The sequence below is a fragment of the Neoarius graeffei genome, chromosome 9 (genome assembly GCF_027579695.1).
Source record: "Neoarius graeffei isolate fNeoGra1 chromosome 9, fNeoGra1.pri, whole genome shotgun sequence".
In the NCBI taxonomy this organism is placed as follows: Eukaryota; Metazoa; Chordata; class Actinopteri; order Siluriformes; family Ariidae; genus Neoarius; species Neoarius graeffei.
In genome coordinates, this window is record NC_083577.1 from 41,744,638 (window position 1) to 41,764,211 (window position 19,574).

The 19,574-nt window shown below is 41.2% G+C and overlaps 2 protein-coding genes across 2 annotated transcripts in view; one reads left to right on the forward strand and one right to left on the reverse strand.

The window, feature by feature from the left end:
- The window catches only part of fgf14 (fibroblast growth factor 14), a 113,430-nt gene extending 101,889 nt beyond the window's left edge, over positions 1-11,541 (forward strand). Inside the window, exons 4-5 of the mRNA XM_060929520.1 lie at positions 5,350-5,548; positions 8,687-11,541. Of these exons, the coding sequence (XP_060785503.1) occupies positions 5,350-5,548; positions 8,687-8,832 (345 nt within the window). The 3' untranslated portion in view covers positions 8,833-11,541. The remainder of the gene's footprint in view (positions 1-5,349; positions 5,549-8,686) is intronic.
- Positions 11,542-11,940: 399 nt separating this feature from the next.
- itgbl1 (integrin, beta-like 1) overlaps positions 11,941-19,574 on the reverse strand; it is a 139,460-nt gene continuing 131,826 nt past the window's right edge. The window contains 1 exon segment of the mRNA XM_060928699.1: positions 11,941-14,091. Within this exon segment, the coding sequence (XP_060784682.1) occupies positions 14,003-14,091 (89 nt within the window). The 3' untranslated portion in view covers positions 11,941-14,002.

Consider the following 19,574-nt stretch of genomic DNA (forward strand, 5'->3'; position numbering starts at 1 on the left):
ATCAAAGATGCTTTAGCATTGGCTTCACAACATTGCTTTGTGACTCAGCATCCTCTATAGTCCAGTCATTTGTAACTGAAAAGTTACTCAAAGTCTGAAACATTAAAAACCCTGCTGTCATTAGATAAAAACTGGGACATGTGACGATAGCGGGCGGCACGGTGGTGTAGTGGTTAGCGCTGTCGCCTCACAGCAAGAAGGTTCTGGGTTCGAGCCCCGGGGCCGGCGAGGGCCTTTCTGTGTGGAGTTTGCATGTTCTCCCCGTGTCCGCGTGGGTTTCCTCCGGGTGCTCCGGTTTCCCCCACAGTCCAAAGACATGCAGGTTAGGTTAACTGGTGACTCTAAATTGAGCGTAGGTGTGAATGTGAGTGTGAATGGTTGTCTGTGTCTATGTGTCAGCCCTGTGATGACCTGGCGACTTGTCCAGGGTGTACCCCGCCTTTCGCCCGTAGTCAGCTGGGATAGGCTCCAGCTTGCCTGCGACCCTGTAGAAGGATAAAGCAGCTTGAGATAATGAGATGAGATGAGATGTGACGATAGCGCAGTGCATATAATTGTGCAGATACAGGTTAAGAGCATAGGTTATTATTCTATATACATTCACTGGAGATGAGCAATCACACACTCTGATTGGCTACTCTACTACTAGGATATCAACTTGTATACCGTGAGGAGAGAAAAACAAAATGGCAGAGCGTTACTGAACCAACCGAGGACGAAATAAAAACTCTACACAAAAACAAAACCCCCAAAAATACAAAAAAAAGGAACAAAATATGGAATAAAAGTATTTCATGGTAAGAATGGATCTTTTTTATTTTTCAATAATTATCGCATTTTTCACAAATTGCTACTGTCATTTCGCCGGTTTGTTTACATCCTAAGCAGAAATGATTTTGTCAGACATTTTGTATAAAGTTTTTAATTATTGAATTTGTAAAAAATTTAAATAAAAATACTCTATTTCTCAAAATTCAGTAAATGTGGATAGAATAAAACAGTTATTCCAGTCAATCTCGTCGTACATGGCTTATAGCCGACTCGGGACTTCACGCCTCGTCGGCTATCAGCTCATGTACGACTCGATTTCGTGGAATAACTGTTAAATGTTCCAACTGAACATTAGAATTGGGAAAAATGTTATCTTAGTGACTTTGTCCATGGCATCATTGTTGGTGTTGAATGAGCTGGTTTGAGTATGTCAGAAACTGCTGATTGAGTTTATACAGAATGGTGTAAAAAACAACAACAACAAAATCCAGCTAGTAACAGTTCTACAGGCAGAAACATTGCATTGTCGAGATCATAGGAGAATGTCTAAACTGGTTGAAGCTGACAGGAAGTCTACAGATACTCAAATAACCGCTCTTTACAATCAGGTAGCAGAAAAACATCTTACAATGCAAAACGCATTGAACCTTGAGATGGATGGACTACAGCAAAAGAAGACCATATCAGGTTCCACTCCTGTCAGCCAGGAACGGGAATCTGCAACCACAGTGGGTACAGACTCACCAAAACTGAACAGCTGAAGATTGGAAAAATACCAGGTGATGTTTTTTCAATTCTTCAGCTGTCCAGTTTGGGTGAACGTATGACCCCTGTAGTCTCAATTTCCTGTTCTAGATTGAATATACAGTAGATCTATTAGAGTGGACGGCATGATGGTGTTGTGGTTAGCACTGTCGCCTCACAGCAAGAAGGTTCTGGGTTTGAGCCCAGCAGCCGACGAGGACCTTTCTGTATGGAGTTTGCATGTTCTCCCCGTGTCCGCGTGGGTTTCCTCCGGGTGCTCCGGTTTCCCCCACAGTCCAAAGACATGCAGGTTAGGTTAACTGGTGACTCTAAATTGACCGTAGGTGTGAATGTGAGTGTGAATGGTTGTCTGTGTCTATGTGTCGGCCCTGTGATGACCTGGCGACTTGTCCAGGGTGTACCCCGCCTCTCGCCCGTAGTCAGCTGAGATAGGCTCCAGCTTGCCTGCGACCCTGTAAAACAGGATAAAGCAGCTACAGATAATGGATGGATGGATGGATGGATGGATAGATATATTAGAATAAGTCAATCTCAGAGTTGAGGATAAAAATGGGATTTTGTCATGATCATCCTTTCAGTATTTGATATGTAAAACACTGTAATTAGTTTTAATTGCTGGCTCTGTGTCAGGTTGTGCCATGCTGAAAATCTGGTGCCATCACATGATTTGGAAATGAGTGTTCAGTCTGCTCTATCCAAAAGCATCGAACTAATTACCGTTACCAGCCAGTGAGCAATATGCCTCACCTGATGAGCTGAAACTGTAATTACCTTTTTGAAGTGACACAAGCAGCCATGGATTTAAAAATGTTGCTTGTGTCGGGGCTTCGGTATTATTTCGTTTATGGAGGGCGGCACGGTGGTGTAGTGGTTAGCGCTGTCGCCTCACAGCAAGAAGGTCCGGGTTCGAGCCCCGTGGCCGGCGAGGGCCTTTCTGTGTGGAGTTTGCATGTTCTCCCCGTGTCCGCGTGGGTTTCCTCCGGGTGCTCCGGTTTCCCCCACAGTCCAAAGACATGCAGGTTAGGTTAACTGGTGACTCTAAATTGACCGTAGGTGTGAATGTGAGTGTGAATGGTTGTCTGTGTCTATGTGTCAGCCCTGTGATGACCTGGCGACTTGTCCAGGGTGTACCCCGCCTTTCGCCCGTAGTCAGCTGGGATAGGCTCCAGCTTGCCTGCGACCCTGTAGAAGGATAAAGCGGCTAGAGATGTGATGTCATTTATGGAATTGAATGATTGCATGCAAAAAGAGCATTAATACAAATGCAGGCAGCCAGGGTACCTCCATATACAGTATATTCATGAGTGTCACCATGTTTAAGGGTTATGCTTTGGTTTTCATTCTTTCAAAAAGTGTCCATGTCTTGCAGTGCTGCATCAAAATGTCTTCAAAGGGCTTTGAAACTGGAAATATGTTCCGGTCAATTCAAATGCATGGTAAAGATTTTTAGATGTTACAGCAAAACCCGTGATTGCAGAAATGAAATATCATCTATGGATGTTTCAGATGTCCTCTGGGGAAACCTTGAGCCCATGTGCATAGTGAGACGTTTAGAGAGGATCCTTCATAAAATCAACACTTGGGCGCAGTTTGTGTTGGAGGGTTACACACTCAGGAGGGTTTAACACAGAGTTGATGATACACATGCATTATATCCTGCTGAAGGATGAACACAGTGCTGGTGCAGTCAATGAAGTGTTTAATCAAGGGGACTGGAGAACCCTCCAAAACACATCCGAGTTCAACTCCCTTACATAATGCAATTTCGTCCCATTCATTCAGCCATCACATCTCCCCAAACGTGCCACTTAGTCCCTGCCTCCTCTCCCATAAACTAAAGCTACCAGTTGTCTGAAGCTGACAGGGAACAATTTAACAAGCAGTAATAACTGAGAGCACTGTGGGATTGAAAAGAAGATAAAAATAACCAGGTGGAATTTAGAGCGTTATTCTCCAACATGCTCATTAATACAACGCTTTACACTAAAGGATTGCATGGAGAATTCTGTAAGGTTTCATCTACAAAATAAGTGAAACATGAAAGCAGGTTTTCATCAGTGTTTTACTGCCCTGTAAGAAGCTCAGAACAAATTAAATATCAGTTCTGTCTTAGCTGGCCAGTGATCCAGCATTATCGCTTTAATACCTGCCTCAATTACAACAGATTGGTTTTGGCGCAGTGTGGATTTGTTTTACAACATTTATTGCATGTCAAGTCATGATGGATCTGGTGTTTAATCTAACAGGACTGTTATTACCTCTTATTATATAACTGTGGAATTTATTAGCATGTGTAAGTAAGCACATGCTTCTTTCAGTGCTGGGAACAAGCACAGTGCTTCCTGGATTTATGAAGTGGCAGAGTTATTGAACTGGCAGACGAAGCCAACAAACTTTAATCAATGCAATAAATTGCAAGGTAATGCAATATACAAGACATGCAGCATTCACCAGTGAAACTCAATGAAGAAAGATCGTCCCGTATTGAAAATGAATGACTTTATTAGCCATCTTTCATAGTTCAGCGGTGATCATGAAGAACGATAGCACTGTCATTGTGTAGGGAATTCTTTAAAACATCTCATTTCATCTTTGCTGTAGTATTAATATGGCACTATGAAATACCTAATAAGTAATGTTACATAGCATGCCGAGAGGAACGAAATAGAGGAATCACCTTGTATGGCAACAGCATGGCAATGCAAATATACATTTCTGTGTTTTAAATTGTATTAAAGACCATTTTCACCATTGGTAATATCTCAATCCATGTTGAAGATCTATCGTTGCAGATAGAGGGCATCCATTTTGAAATGAGGTCATTTAAAGGCTGTCATTTACATCACGGTGACAAAAATTAAGATGAAGTTCTCTGTCAAATATGGAAACTACACATAATGAAATACTGTCTTACACATAATGTGAACTCCAGCTGTATTACACAACTGTTTGCTTTTGCACCATTGATTTATTTGCATGCTTGATGTTTGAAAGTGGGTGGCACGGTGGTGTAGTGGTTAGCGCCGTCGCCTCACAGCAAGAAGGTCCAGGTTCGAGCCCCGTGGCCGGCGAGGGCCTTTCTGTGCGGAGTTTGCATGTTCTCCCCGTGTCTGCGTGGGTTTCCTCTGGGTGGATAAGACTGCTTTTCAAAATGTTCACACACAATATAAAAAGTTATATAAATTATATAAAAATGCTTTTCAAAATGTTCACACACAATAAGAAAATTAAGTTATATAAAACTATGCACACTAATAAAACTAATTTGTACACACAGAAGGCACGATTTCCTCGCATAGTCGCAGCCATCTTCTTCTTGTTGTGTGTTTGTTCCTGACAGTGCTTCACACCGGGTAGAAGAAGGGGTTTATGCGCATGCGTCTACTTCTTCTATTGTTCTGGTGTCTCCGATGGGACCGTCTTACAGCGCACGTAGAGGTGTGGCATGTGTATTGCGTCGTTTTCAGCAAGCGTTGCGTTGCCATATGTACCTGATATTTTACTGATCCGTTGCCCATGTGGACGCGATATTTTTTTTAATAAAATCTCGTTGCCGTTGTCGTGTGGATGTAGCCTCAGATGAGGGGACGGTATAATTCTAATGATCTCTCCCCTTGTGACATAGAAAGAGGAGCCAAATCTGAACGGCTTGCTGAAGCACATGTTTTCTGAAATAGGCAGCACAAAAGAAACTGACTGGGTGTCTTATTTCAGAGTTTGTGGGTTGGTAAGCTCTCCAGATACCCCTTTAATGACCGTGTTTTCTCCCTCTCTCTCTCTCTCTCTCTCTCTCTCTCTCTCTCTGTGTTACAGGAACTCTTTACAGCTGAATGCAAGTTCAAAGAGTCAGTGTTTGAGAACTACTATGTGATCTACTCGTCCATGTTGTACAGGCAGCAGGAGTCAGGGAGAGCCTGGTTTCTGGGTCTCAATAAAGAGGGCCAGGCAATGAAGGGCAACCGAGTGAAGAAAACCAAACCAGCTGCTCACTTCCTGCCTAAGCCATTAGAAGGTAATGAATGCTTCGGGTCCTGGTTGGTGAACCCAGCTCCCCTCTGGTATGATTTGACTCTGCAGAATGATAATGAGTCATATTAGTCTCGGTTTTTACTGACGTTTTTCTAAACCAGAAGTTCTCCAGCTTTACAGAGACCATTGGTGCCATTGAGCTTTTTTTCACTCGAGTGGCAAATGCCGATAAGAACTCAGTAATGAATATAATAACTTTTATAATGATGATTGTGATTTCCATCACTGTAACAAAATTAAAATTTGTCAGACTTCTGCTGTTATGTGGTTTTGAGAAATGAAGCTGTGTGTGTGTGTGTGTGTTTTGTTATATGAGTTCAAAGTCAGTTCATATAAGTTTATGTACAGTGGTGCTTGAAAGTTTGTGAACCCTTTAGAATTTTCTATATTTCTGCATAAATATGACCTGAAACAACATCAGATTTTCACACAAGTCCTAAAAGTAGATAAAGAGAACCCAGTTAAACAAATGAGACAAAAATATTATACTTGGCCATTTATTTATTGAGGAAAATTATCTAATATTACATATCTGTGAGTGGCAAAAGTATATGAATCTTTGTTTTCAGTATCTGGTGTGACCCCCTTGTGCAGCAATAACTGCAACTAAACATTTCCAGTAACTGTTGATCAGTCCTGCACACCGGCTTGGAGGAATTTTAGCCCGTTCCTCCCTACAGAACAGCTTCAACTCTGGGATGTTGGTGGGTTTCCTCACATGAACTGCTCGCTTCAGGTTCTTCCACAACATTTCGATTGGATTAAGGTCAGGACTTTGACTTGGCCATTCCAAAACATTAACTTTATTCTTCTTTAACCATTCTTTGATAGAACAACTTGTGTGCTTAGGGTCATTGTCTTGCTGCATGACCCACATTCTCTTGAGATTCAGTTCATGGACAGATGTCCTGATGTTTTTCCTTTAGAATTCGCTGGTCTAATTCAGAATTCATTGTTCCATCAATGATGGCAAGCCGTCCTGGCCCACATGCAGCAAAACAGGCCCAAACCATGATACTACCACCACCATGTTTCACAGATGGCATAAGGTTCTTATGCTGGATTGCAGTGTTTTCTTTTCTCCAAACATAATGCTTCTCATTTAAACCAAAAAGTTCTATTTTGGTCTCATCCATCCACAAAACATTTTTCCAGTAGCCTTCTGGCTCATCCATGTGATCTTCAGCAAACTGCAGATGAGCAGCAATGTTCTTTTTGGAGAGCAGTGGCTTTCTTCTTGCAACCCTGCCATGCACACCATTGTTGTTCAGTGTTCTCCTGATGGTGGACTCATGAACATTAACATTAGCCAATGTGAGAGAGGCCTTCAGTTGCTTAGAAGTTACCCTGGGGTCTTTTGTGACCTCGCCGACTATTACACGCCTTGCTCTTGGAGTGATCTTTGTTGGTTGACCACTCCTGGGGAGGGTAACAATAGTCTTGAATTTCCTCCATTTGTACACAATCTGTCTGACTGTGGATTGGTGGAGTCTAAACTCTTTAGAGATGGTTTTGTAACCTTTTCCAGCCTGATGAGCATCAACAACGCTTTTTCTGAGGTCCTCAGAAATCTCCTTTGTTCATGCCATGATCCACTTCCACAAACATGTGTTGTGAAGATCAGACTTTGATAGATCCCTGTTCTTTAAATAAAACAGGGTGCCCACTCACACCTGATTGTCATCCCATTGATTGAAAACACCTGACTCTAATTTCACCTTCAAATTAACTGCTAATCCTGGAGGTTCACATACTTTTGCCACTCACAGATATGCAATATTGGATCATTTTCCTCAATAAATAAATGAGCAAGTATAATAATTTTGTGTCATTTGTTAAACTGGGTTCTCTTTATCTACTTTTAGGACTTGTGTGAAAATCTGATGTTTTAGGTCATATTTATGCAGAAATATAGAAAATTCTAAAGGGTTCACAAACTTTCAAGCACCACTGTATTTCTAACTCGGAGGTGGCATAAAGTAAGAGTACAAAGGACTATAATTGCTAACAGATTTTTTTTTATTTAAAGAAGGAAAAGTACAGGAAAGGGTAGTTCTTCGATAACAGAATGACACTGACAGCAAAATGTGGTAACGTTTTTTAGTTGCAGTACTCGAGATAATGGTATTAAATAAAAAATTTCACACTGTATGGGGTATCTTTGAGCCTAAAAAGCATAGAACAATTAGCTATGTTTAACTCTGAATGGAAAATCTTTTATGAGGAAAGAAAAGTCAGTAACGGAATTACGTCAGAAAAATCTGAACTTTCGTTTCTTAAAATTCAAACGAAGATTTCTCTGAAGCGACGCTGCTATAATCGAGGTGATGATTTTAAAATATGGTTCTCAGTACATTTTGCCTTGGATTCCATACTTTCGCAAAACCACTGAGCTGACAAGTCATAATTTTGGCCTCTCTGCTGAAGAATTGCTCAAAGATTCATATTCTTATGGTTTTCTACTACAAGTCTGAACCCAGTCCATGCCACGCAGGCATCATTCCTCAGGCTTGGACTGGCGTGTGATGTTTTACTTCCTGATTGAAATGTAGCTTGTAATGACGAGTGGCCTTTGAAATTTACAGCCATGGTTTGTGTAGAGCTGATAGGATTGTCCTGTCCTTGTATGAGAAATGTCGACACTTTATTGTGGCTCGGCAGACGAGACGCGTGCCTCCCAGGGCACTTTCTCACATGCTGATTTGTGTGGATTATATAGCCACAAATGCAGAAAGGCCACCTGTTTGCAGCCCCAGGTAAGCAAGAGATTGGAACTGTGCAGTGGCTTGGATGAAAGCAATGGCTTTTTGGTGCAGAGCTAAGCTGAGTTTCTGTTATATAAGCAGGAGAACTTATCCTGGGAGATCAGCCCCCCCTTTTAAGTAATGTGGCATTCTGTCTGGAGCCTGTCTGACAGGCTGCCTTAAACTCTGACAAAGTCACACAGGCTCTGTCAGAGCTGGCCTAATGAACACTCACTTCTCACTCGAGCATCTTTCAAGCTCGTACATGGAGAAGGCAGGCATTATGCTGGCCTTTTAGTTAGTTACAGGCTCATTATTTCACTGAGGCTATTGTTCACGTGTGTGTGTGTGTGTGTATGTGTTTTCTGCTCCTGCAGTCGCAATGTACCGAGAGCCATCATTGCATGATGTGGGAGAGACCGTACCCAAAGCCGCTGCACCTCCTGCTAAAAGCACAAGCGAGCCGGCCGTGATGAACGGAGGCAAACCCGTCAGCAAGGAGGCGAGCAAGCCCAGCACATAACCCAGCATCGGCTCAGAGAGAGAAAGATTCTCTCCTTCTCTCTTGTATGGATCTGGTCCAGACGAGCCCCTCTCCTCCTCTCCTCCTTTTCTGCTCTCCTCTGACTTTCTCCATCCACTTGGCAAATCGATTGCAGAAGTGTGGCCAAGCGTAGCGACGAGGAGGATTCGACTGGATGAATCAGCTCAACCCGCACCATGGAATGCCCCAGCAGATACGGAATGCCTTTGCCCCCGGGCCCCACCCCTCCCCCTGCCTGCACATATAATAAGAAGACCCATTTTTCTGTGACTGTGACAATCCATGAGAACGAAGAGTGGAACGGCAGCCGTGGGTGCGTTGAGCAGCGGCCATCTTTGTCTCGCTGATGGTCACCCGTGACTACTTTTTTTTTGAGCCCTGTAACAGAAGCGTCTAATTCAGATCTATTTTCTATACACAGTGAACACCAGCTATGTTCTGGGGAAGTAAACTACTGACTGACTTGCGAGAAAACAGGACTGTCGTCCTCGAATTTTTTATAGAGTTTCTTCCTGTGTCTCCTGCTCAGTCTTGCTTTCTTTCTCTTTTGTTTTCTTTTTCATTGGTCAAACTCGCACTCTTTTCTCTTTGTCCAGTGCTAGAGAAAACCTTTGCAGGGGCTACGTGTGATTTTTCTAACAACCCTAACATCCATCTATGTGAACACATCCAGTACACCCACCCACACCCACCCACCCACATGCACACGCACGCACGCGCACGCACACACGCGTTACTTGTGCAGGACTGAGGTGTGCGTGGTGGCTCGCTTGCAGGGAATAATTCAGGAGGACTGGAGTCACCACAGAGCCTATAGAAATGCAAATTAGCTTAGGCTCAGCACTGTTTCTCTTTCTTAAGTGTTTAGAAAGAGACACTGGAAGCCGATTATTCACTTACCCACAAATCCATGCTGCCCTCCTGCAGTCAGTGCATGGACCTGAATGCACAGAGGTGCCTGTGTTCACGTAGCTCATATCGTCGCCAAGCCGGCATATAGAGGAAGCCAAATTCTATTTTTCTTTACTGATAGCTTAGAGCACACGCTCTAGGAACATGTATAGGCCTTGTAGGCCTCAGGTCAAGGCACTCCCCTCACGCTGAACTGTCAGCCAATCCTGGTGTGGTGTTCACTTAATGGGCCTTTTTGTTCCGCAAACGCATGGGCAAGGTTAGTATTGTGTTCTGTTCATGACGTATGATGCAAATCAAGAAATGGCTTCACTGTATGAATTTTTTTTTTTTTTAAAAGCTTTAAAAATAGACGTTTAATGACTAGCTATCATAATTAAATTAAGAGAGGTTTTTTCCTAGCTCAGCATGCAGAGTCCAGTACTGCTCATATTGGCCTATTGTGTGCCTGTGATGACCTCTAACCCAGCATGCAAAAACATGTACCCAGTCTGTGCTGGGTTAAAGGTGCCTCATGCCCCTAAGAAACACACACAAACACAGAGTGGCTTAGTCCATCTATAAACACTCGTCTTACTTCCTATTCTTTTGTAACGATCTTGATTGTGAATTTTACCAAAGTTTATCGATCCATCCGAGAATCCAGACCCACCTATCGCAGTAACATGCAGTGGGCAGCACTAAAACCTCACCCACTCTGTCCAGTTTTGCTTCTTTGCTCACTGTGACAAATATTCACCCGCACAGCAGAATAAACTTTGCCTTTTTGAGTAAATCCTGGATGGGTGGAACTGTAGTCATGAGAGTATACAGTTCATTTGACTAAACACATGGGGTACCGATCAGTTAATCACCTGCATGCTTTTCCTTAAGGACCAAAAAAAAAAAAAAGGGAAAGGTATAATGGATCATTCGACTGTTTAAGCCAGCATTGAACGGGCATGTTATTCAAACGTTCTCTCATCCTACTTTCTCTGAATTGAAATGATAGCACTTTCAATTCTGAGTTTTCATTTACTCACGACTTTTAGCAAACGATCGAGGATTTTCTGAATCTCTGATCAGATTTGATATTAAGCCTGTCTTGCTTTAATAACTCTCATAGTTTAATGAATACAATTTAGAATGTTATTATGTAGACCGAAGCTGGGCTGCTAAATTGCAAATATATCCAAGGCTTCATTTGAAGACCTGTATTTTCTGGAATTTATTGGGATTATGAGCTACTTTCTATATTAGGATGTATTGAAGCACATTAGTCTGACTTACATATTTGTACAAAGCTGTGTTGCTAGAATAACATGCAGTGCCGTTGACGAAGGAAACGTAAAGCGTACGAGTCGAGTCGAGAGCCGCCGTCCCACTTCCACAACCTCCACACCACACACTAATCATTCTCTCAGATGAACTCTACATGCTGGGCTAACCTGCCCTGCAAACCAGTTGACTAGTCCTGTGAAGGCTGAATTTATTTTTGTAAATGACTGGTGAGTAAATGTACATCTGTTTGTCAGTCTGTTTGGTTTCCTCTCTCTCTTTCTCTCTCTCAAAAATGTTCCTGTGTTCAGTTCCATGCAGGTGATGTATGATGTTGTCTGTTCATCTTAAGGAGCGACCACATAACATGCTCTTAATTCTTTTCTTTCTCCTTGTTCATATTTTTCTTGGCAAAGTCCTTGTCATTTGTTCTTGGGTTTCAGTCGTTAGTGTGACCATTACTTCATCTTTTGCATGGGAAGAGGATGGCATTTAAGAAATGCATGTTGTAGGCTATGTGTATCAAGAAATGTTGGTATGTACTGCTAATTTTACATACATATATGCAAAGAGTTTGTCTGCACTGTACAGTTTGTGTTTGTTGTATACACAGATACAACATATTGAATAAAATATTTATATAAAGGTGTACTGTAAAGTCACTAAGAACCTTAATGCAATATTATGTGCAGTATATTACTGTACTCAGCCTTTTTGATGATCAAACTGTTGGGTAATAGTGAACATTGTGGGTCTTAATTCCCTTATTTTCATACTTCCTGGTCTTTTGTCCTATATCATATGTGAACATGCGAGCATGCGTATTTCTCTCAGAATGACCTGTCTACATATTACACTTCATTTCTAACAGTTCACTGTAAACTGATATATTTAACACATTTATGGCATTTGATGTCAAAGTGGTTTATTGGAGAGCTTTATACAATTACAAACATGCTGTTTTCATTCTTATTCTCATAGCAACATTTCACAGTAACTTGTTTTCCAGGTTTTCTGTAACACTTCAGTATATGGGGAAACATATTACACATTAAATTATAGCTGACTATGTAAGAAGTGAATACAGAAGTTATTTGGCAACCAGAACACCTTATTAGTGCTTCATTTAATGTTCTTATATGTATATAATTTACCTTATACTGTAGATCAGAGGTATTCAATTAAAATTGCTAAAGGTCCAGCTACATAAATATTTTTTGCTTAATAAGGTTGATAACCAACTAACATGGTGACATGCATGGTGACAACGGTTATATTTTAAAGGAGAACTGAAGGCAAATTTTTTATTATCAAAATTCTGTTTATCTCATTTTATAAAATGTAGGAATGCATTTTTGATAGCTATTTTGTCGCTGCTATAGCAAGTTATTAGTGTCTGAAATATGCTCTGTAATATATCAGTCCATATGTCAAGTTAATGGCCGTAAACAAGATTTGTTGAGACCCGTGCGAGACTTCGTAGGACGGAAGCAAAATGTACAGCGGAAATCAAAGTGACAACATCTGCCAATGTCGTCAAAAGACACGCACGCCCTCTTTCGAATGCTGACGTAATCAAGCCGGAAGTTTTGTTTGTTTTGATAGCAATCAGGAAAGTTTGAAAAAAGTAGGCAGTAGTCGTCATTTAAACTCGTTTTTGTGCAACATTTCGTTTGGAAAACAGTTTACAAAATGGTGGCGCTGACACTTCACGTTTCGAAGTCTCGCACAAGTCTCGTGAAGGCGCGGATAAGCGACGCCTGCCGTGGACCAAACGAACTAAATTCAACATGGCTAAAAACCGAATAGGCCGATAAGTATAATATTTAATTGCAATTAGTTGCCAATACGAGTCACGATATAAGGTTACTAAAACCGAAAACATAATTGAATAACACGTTAATTAAGAAATAAAGCAAATTTAAAAATGACTTCAGTTCTCCTTTAATGCTTAAACAATGATTAGCGATTAGGTCATGAATATAAATAAGATGGATCAATTTGAAATAGTTTGAAATGTTTTGCTTCATGTTATAACTTTGATTAGTGCCATGGACTGATAAGATTTGAACCTGAAGTGGAGGATAAATATACACTGGATGTCTCCATGCAGTTGTCTTTAAACATTGTTTTTGTCGTCAAGTTTATTTTTTAACAAGCCACATCATCACGTCACTCCAGAGAGGGTGGATGAAAAACTAGACCCCCCCCCCCAGTTACCTTAAGGTTAGTAATTTACATAAATGCATGTGATTGGCTGCAGCAGAGAATCTGCGGTGATGCTTCATGTTTAAAAACATGAGTTTTTGCTCAGTGTGATCCTTGGAAATACTTCGCTAAGTCTGCATCCAACTGTAGACATCCCCTTTCTGTCGATGTTACCAGCGTCTCCTTAAAACCTCTACCATGAATTAATATCAAATACAGGATATAATCTCTTATACTGAAGTGTTACCATGTTCTCTTGAGTAATACAGAATATCTGAAGCACATTTAATGGTGTAATTGTAATATCACTCACCTGAGTGCAGGGTTAACCTTGTTTTCATCCATTAAGCCCTTTTGATTGAGGCAAAACTGTACAAGCTCATATATACTCAGACAATGATCTGACAAATAATCACATCAGGAATAAAACACACTGTTTGGATCCTGCCCATGTACCTGCATCCTCCTGTGTGGCGCTAGTGAAAGTGTGTATGCATTCATTCCTATTAAAAAAAAAATACATTTCGTAACATATAGTTGGAATAGAAGCAAAAGAAGTACAAGGTAACATGTCTTCAAACCGATGTCTCTTGCTTATATTTGTTTGACTTGCATTAAAAAAGGAAAACCTTGTTTTAATAAAGGAGATTTGTAACCAGTACAATGAATACTGTTATATACGTGAAGAAGGTTCAGACTGCTTGTGTTCCCAACTGACACTGGATCCTGTTGAGCAGCTCTTTTCTGATAAAGAAACAGTCTTTAGGAAATGTTAGTACTCTTCTCCCACCCAGATTTCACAGGCGTTCCCTGACCAGCCGTCCCAGCACTCACAGGTCCCGCAGTTGCACATGCCATTTCCTGGAACAGGATGTGAGAAGATGAGCAGGAAATTAAACAAGACAGTCTCTCCTTGACCTTCTACAAGATTTCAGTCCTCACTACCAGATTTTACTGTCATTTCTTCTCAGCAAAATCTAACAGCAAAAACAAGAATAACAATAACAACAAAAAAAACCCTCTCTGGTTACTCTGTGATACATGAACTGGGTTAGCTTTTTATATAAAGATTGAATTTCTATCTGAGAATAAAGAACAAAAAAATCCCAAACATAATATTCAATCCAGAGAAAACATTTCGTCTTGGCCTTCCAGGTTGTGATTATTTATCGCTTTTTCATCTTGTATATGGCATAAGTACTGAACCTTGCTCTGTGAAAGGACTGTTACTGAGAGGTTTTGAAGGAGAACCAGTGCGTCTCCCTGCAGGTCTGAATGCACCTGGCTGGCTCGCTGCAGGTGGAGGCTGCTGTTGGAAATTGCTATATCACTCCGCTGAGACAAACTGTTCTGCTGTGGAATCTGTTGTTTCTACCCTGTTGTTTAACTGGCCCGGATGCTTCAACCAGCTCAGTCGCACACACTGAGCCGCTGTGTCAGAACCGGGTCACTTAATAGCAGTTTTCTCTGTTTCTACTTTCCAGCTCACGGCTGTACTTAAACATGAACTATAAAAACTTGAAACCCATAGGGTTTGCATGACGACTCATGTTTTCTAGTTGACCAATAATTCAAGCTTCCTTTACAGTGTTAAAGAAGCAATAGTTTCAGGACATCACTATTTCTAAACTGTTTTATTTGTATAGCAACAAGAAGACAGAGTCATCTATATCCCCCGCCCTATATACCAACTATATACCAAGTTTCAAGATATTGTCACATTTTTCAAGTTCTACTGCAGGAAACCAACCCTACCTCTTTACCAGTGGCGGCTGCTGGTTTTTAAAACAGGGGAAGCCCATTTTACGTATTCATCGTAAAACCTGTAGGCCGGATATCAAAGCATAGAAAGGTGTGCCCCATTAGCATAGTGAACTAGACAACCCTACCTAGTGGCAGAAAGTATTTTTGCTTGTACATTTCATGTTATAGTCTGGCTTGCCAGGCTAGTGCCTCATATCCTTAATCAAAAATATCAAACATCCAAAAATCACTGACTATTCAACAAAGAGCCTTGAACATCATACCCTGATATGCAACACAGAGTCTTTAACACAACACCCAGCTGTGCAACACATCCTTGAACATCATCTGCAACACAGTCTGGAAATTCATAACCAGGTAGGCTATGCAACACACAGAACCTTGAATATTATACCCAGGTATAACCTATAACACGGAGCCCACCATTCTCTTAACATTACTGAACAATATACACACTTCAGATTCATGAACATGAACACTATTTATACACAAATTCTGCCCTCCGCTCCTTTTCCAGAAAATGGTCTGTGACCCTGTCATACCAGCTGGTTGTGCTTTCCAGAGACTTTACCAATTTCTGTTAGCAGCTAGCACTGCAGATCCCAATAAGGCTCAAGCTAGCCTACAACCAGATTGAACTACAAATGAAATAAATGAGTGAATTCACGAATGATCAAACTGATAGAATGGATGAAAGTTAACAGAGCACAACGAGTAATATTTACATTTATTTACAGAGTAATGTACAGAGACATCAATGAGAAGAAACGTTTATATGAAAAGAAATTCGGACAGCACTTTGGCACACGACTGCACTTTCTCGACATCCGCTAGGGACTGACTGATCATACTTCCGTGTTCCTCGCCAACGCCGAAGTACAGAGCCCGCCCTCCTCACTACCTCCAATAATCCTTCATCAGCCCGGCTTCTTGTCCCTCCCACTGTCTCGTTTAGTCCCAGAGAAGCCCGGCTTCCCTGGAAGTGACGATTTTGTCGATTTTAACCAATAACAACTAGCCGAAATTGGCTGTTCAGAGCCGTCTCGTAGACTGCGACGGATACCTGGCTGCCAGCCATAGAGCCCATTGAAATAAAAAAGGTTACAGCGTGTTGCCAGATTGGGCGGTTTTAAGTGCATTTTAGCGGGTTTTGAACATATTTTGGCTGGAAAACGTCAGCAGTATCTGGCAACACTGGTTACAGCCTGGCAGCAAAGGTGATTCTCGTAGCGAACTGCAAGTTCGTGAGACATCACTCAAATAAGTTACAGGATAGTTATGAACATAAATACAATCTTGGGCATATATTATGTTATGCAAGTTATTGTTTTAATGAGAATTCAATGTCGTAGATGCCGCAGTTTGGGGAGAGAATTTTAGGGGAAGCTCGGCTTCCCTTGTTGTCTCTGAGAAATCACCCCAGCTCTTTACACTGACCTCAGCAGCCCATGGCATAAGCCCACCAGACCTTTGGTCCAGGTGAGCTAAAAAATTAAATTTCTCACATTTCTTAGTATCAAAAGGCACATATACATTACTTAATCAACACATATACCAACTTTCAAGACCATACCACTCATAGTTTTCAAGTTCTGCTCCGGAAACAAAACCTACCCCAAGACTAACCTTAGAGACTAAGTCTGAAATTATTTCCATGGAAACATGAAAAAATTAAATTTCTCAAATTTCTTAGTATGAAAAGGCACATCTACATCACCTTGTTAACATGTATATCAAGTTTCAAATCCGTATCATGAATAGTTTTGGATATATGCTCCAGAAACGAACATTGCTCTTAGAAACTAAATCAAAATCTATTTTTTATGTAAAAATTTGAAAAATACTTTTTTAAAAAAATCCAAAATAGCAAAAGGCACCAGGTCACATGTTGCTTGATATGTTTACAAAATTTCATGAAGATATCTTCAGTAATTTTAAAGATATGGCCTGGAAACGAAAACGTGACCGGACAGCCAGACAGCCGAATGGAACCCGTTTCTATATCCCCCACCAACTTTGTTTGGACGGGGGATAAATTAACTTGTGAGACCACAATTCAGTTAGCAGTCACATCTATCCATTCATTTTGGCATATCATTACAGTGACGCGGCCTCTCTGACGGCTTCAGCCATCAAAGTCTCTAGGGAACGTTACAGTAGTGGTTTCCCGTTGCCTTCTACTGGATTATTATAGCAGGGTTTCCCCAGGTTTGACCACCATAAATTTAAGACTTTTTTACGACCTTTTTAAGACCACTTAAATGAGAATTAAGACCTACATCGCACCCATTATGCGGTCATAGAACACCAGATCAAATTCCCAATAATGACAAATGTTTCAAGTAAAAATACTTTTATTATAAAAGTTATATACTTAAAAGTCATTATGTGCATTGCTTGTCGAATCTTCACATTCAAGACAAAACCTGGAAGAAAGGAGCACAACGTAGGGTCCACGTCATGGCCTTAAAGGTACACAAAAATGCAATAGGCATACCAACACATTAATGCCAAAGGTGTGCACTCACCAGTCAGAAAGCCAAACTGAGGGCCTCACTCGAGGCCTAAAGAACTGTCTCTGAATTAATTATGACCATGCACCCAGAGATGATACTTAAAATAAAAAAGTGATGTGGGTGTATTTTTTTAAATAAAATATCAAAACATTCACAACACTCTTAACAGACAAACTCTTTGTCTTAGTTTCCCAGCACTTGCTTCAACCATTTTACATTTTGTACCCTTGTAAACGAGGGAGGGAGAGAGATACAGAGGGGCATAGATAGATAAGAGACGAGGGGGATAGATGGGAAGAGAGAGAGATAGAGATGGATAGATAGAAAAGAGGTAAGCCTAAAGTCTCTTAAAGGTGCACAAAAATGCAATTGGTGTACCAATACATTGGTACAATGGTGTGCACTCACCAGCCAAAAAGCCAAACTGAGGGCCCAACTCAAGGCCTAAAGAAGTGTCTAAACTAATTATGACCATGCACCCAGAGATGATAAACAGACAAACTCTTTGTCTTAGTTTCCCAGCATTCAACCTGCTTCAACCATTTACTTTTCGTCATCTTGTTTAGACTTTCGTCGAACATTACGACGAATCCACCACTTGCCTCGTTAACGTCTTTGACCAACTCCTTCATTATATAAGGAGCAAGACCGAATTTTGTTATGCAAGACATTTTGTTTTTTCCACAGGAGAATGTTGTAGCGACTTCCGAGTCTGGGAACACAGCCTTAAAGAGTTCGCTTATGCCCTCATCCGAGCTGTACGAGTGGTGTTCCGTAATTGTTTTTAAAATCCAGAGCACCTCTGCCCGAAGTGTCGGGGTTCCACCGACACCCATCATGCCGCTGCTCGGCCCTTGTGTTCTTGCTAGCCTTGCCGATGATGTCTGGCTTGGCTGATGCTGCTGGCGTTCGACAGTGGTGCTAGTGCCAACTCCAGGTGCATTCGGAGATTGAACCGTGCAGAACTGAGTGATGGGCTGGTGGCGGTGGAAGTCAGATGCAATGTGCTTTGAGCTCTTCATGTGAGACTCTAAAGCGAAATGACCTATGGTGGACAACTTGAAGGTCTTTCGACAAACACAGCATCTTGCTTCAACGTCGCTTCCAGGAACCTCTCTCACCCAATCACGATATCTTTCATCTGAAAGCCACTGCTGATTAAAACGACACTTCCCCATGCTGCGATTCGCAGAGTCTCCTCTCCACCACGGACTCCGACGATTGCGCCGGCGCGAAAATGTATCAATATTGTTTTTCTTTGCGCATACTCCAAGAAATTCACTGATGTTACGCAAAACCCACGTTTTCACATTGTAGAATAGTATGAGTAAGTTTAAGACCTTTGTTTAAAAAATTAAGACTTGGGCAAAGCAATTTAAGACTTTTTAAGGCCTTAATTTTGGAATATTAAATTTAAGACTTTTTTAAGACCCCGCGGCTACCATGTATAGAGATTTTGTCCTCATAACCATTCACAAACACCTATGGACAATTTAGAACCACCAATTAGCCTAACCTGCATGTCTTTGGACTTTGCGGGAAACCGGAGCACCCAGAGGAAACTCACACAGACACGGGGAGAACATACAAACTCCACACAGTAAGGCCCCCATCGACCACTGGGCTCGAACCCAGAACCTTCTTGCTGTGAGGTGACAGCGCTAACCACTACACCACCGTGCTGCCTAGCAGTCACATACAGGTTATAAATAACAGTTCCAGCCTCAACATTAATGACAAAAGCAAAGGAAAATGGTGCAATGGATGTGCAAAATTATAAATCTGTGCAAATTCTCAATATGCACTTGTGTGCATGAGCTGGTCACTCAGATGAACTTCAATACTGTGTAAAAGTCTTAGGCACCCTAATTTTTTATTTTAATTTTTTTTAAACACAAACTTTGTTTTAGATTTTTATTTCATTATTTCTACACTACAAAAAGATTTTAGATTCCTAAATGTTGGTTTTCCAGGGCAAAATTCAATGTTACAGAAAAATGTTTGTCAGTAAAGAAAGTAGAAAGATATTATGTAAGAGATACTTCTCATCTCATTATCTCTAGC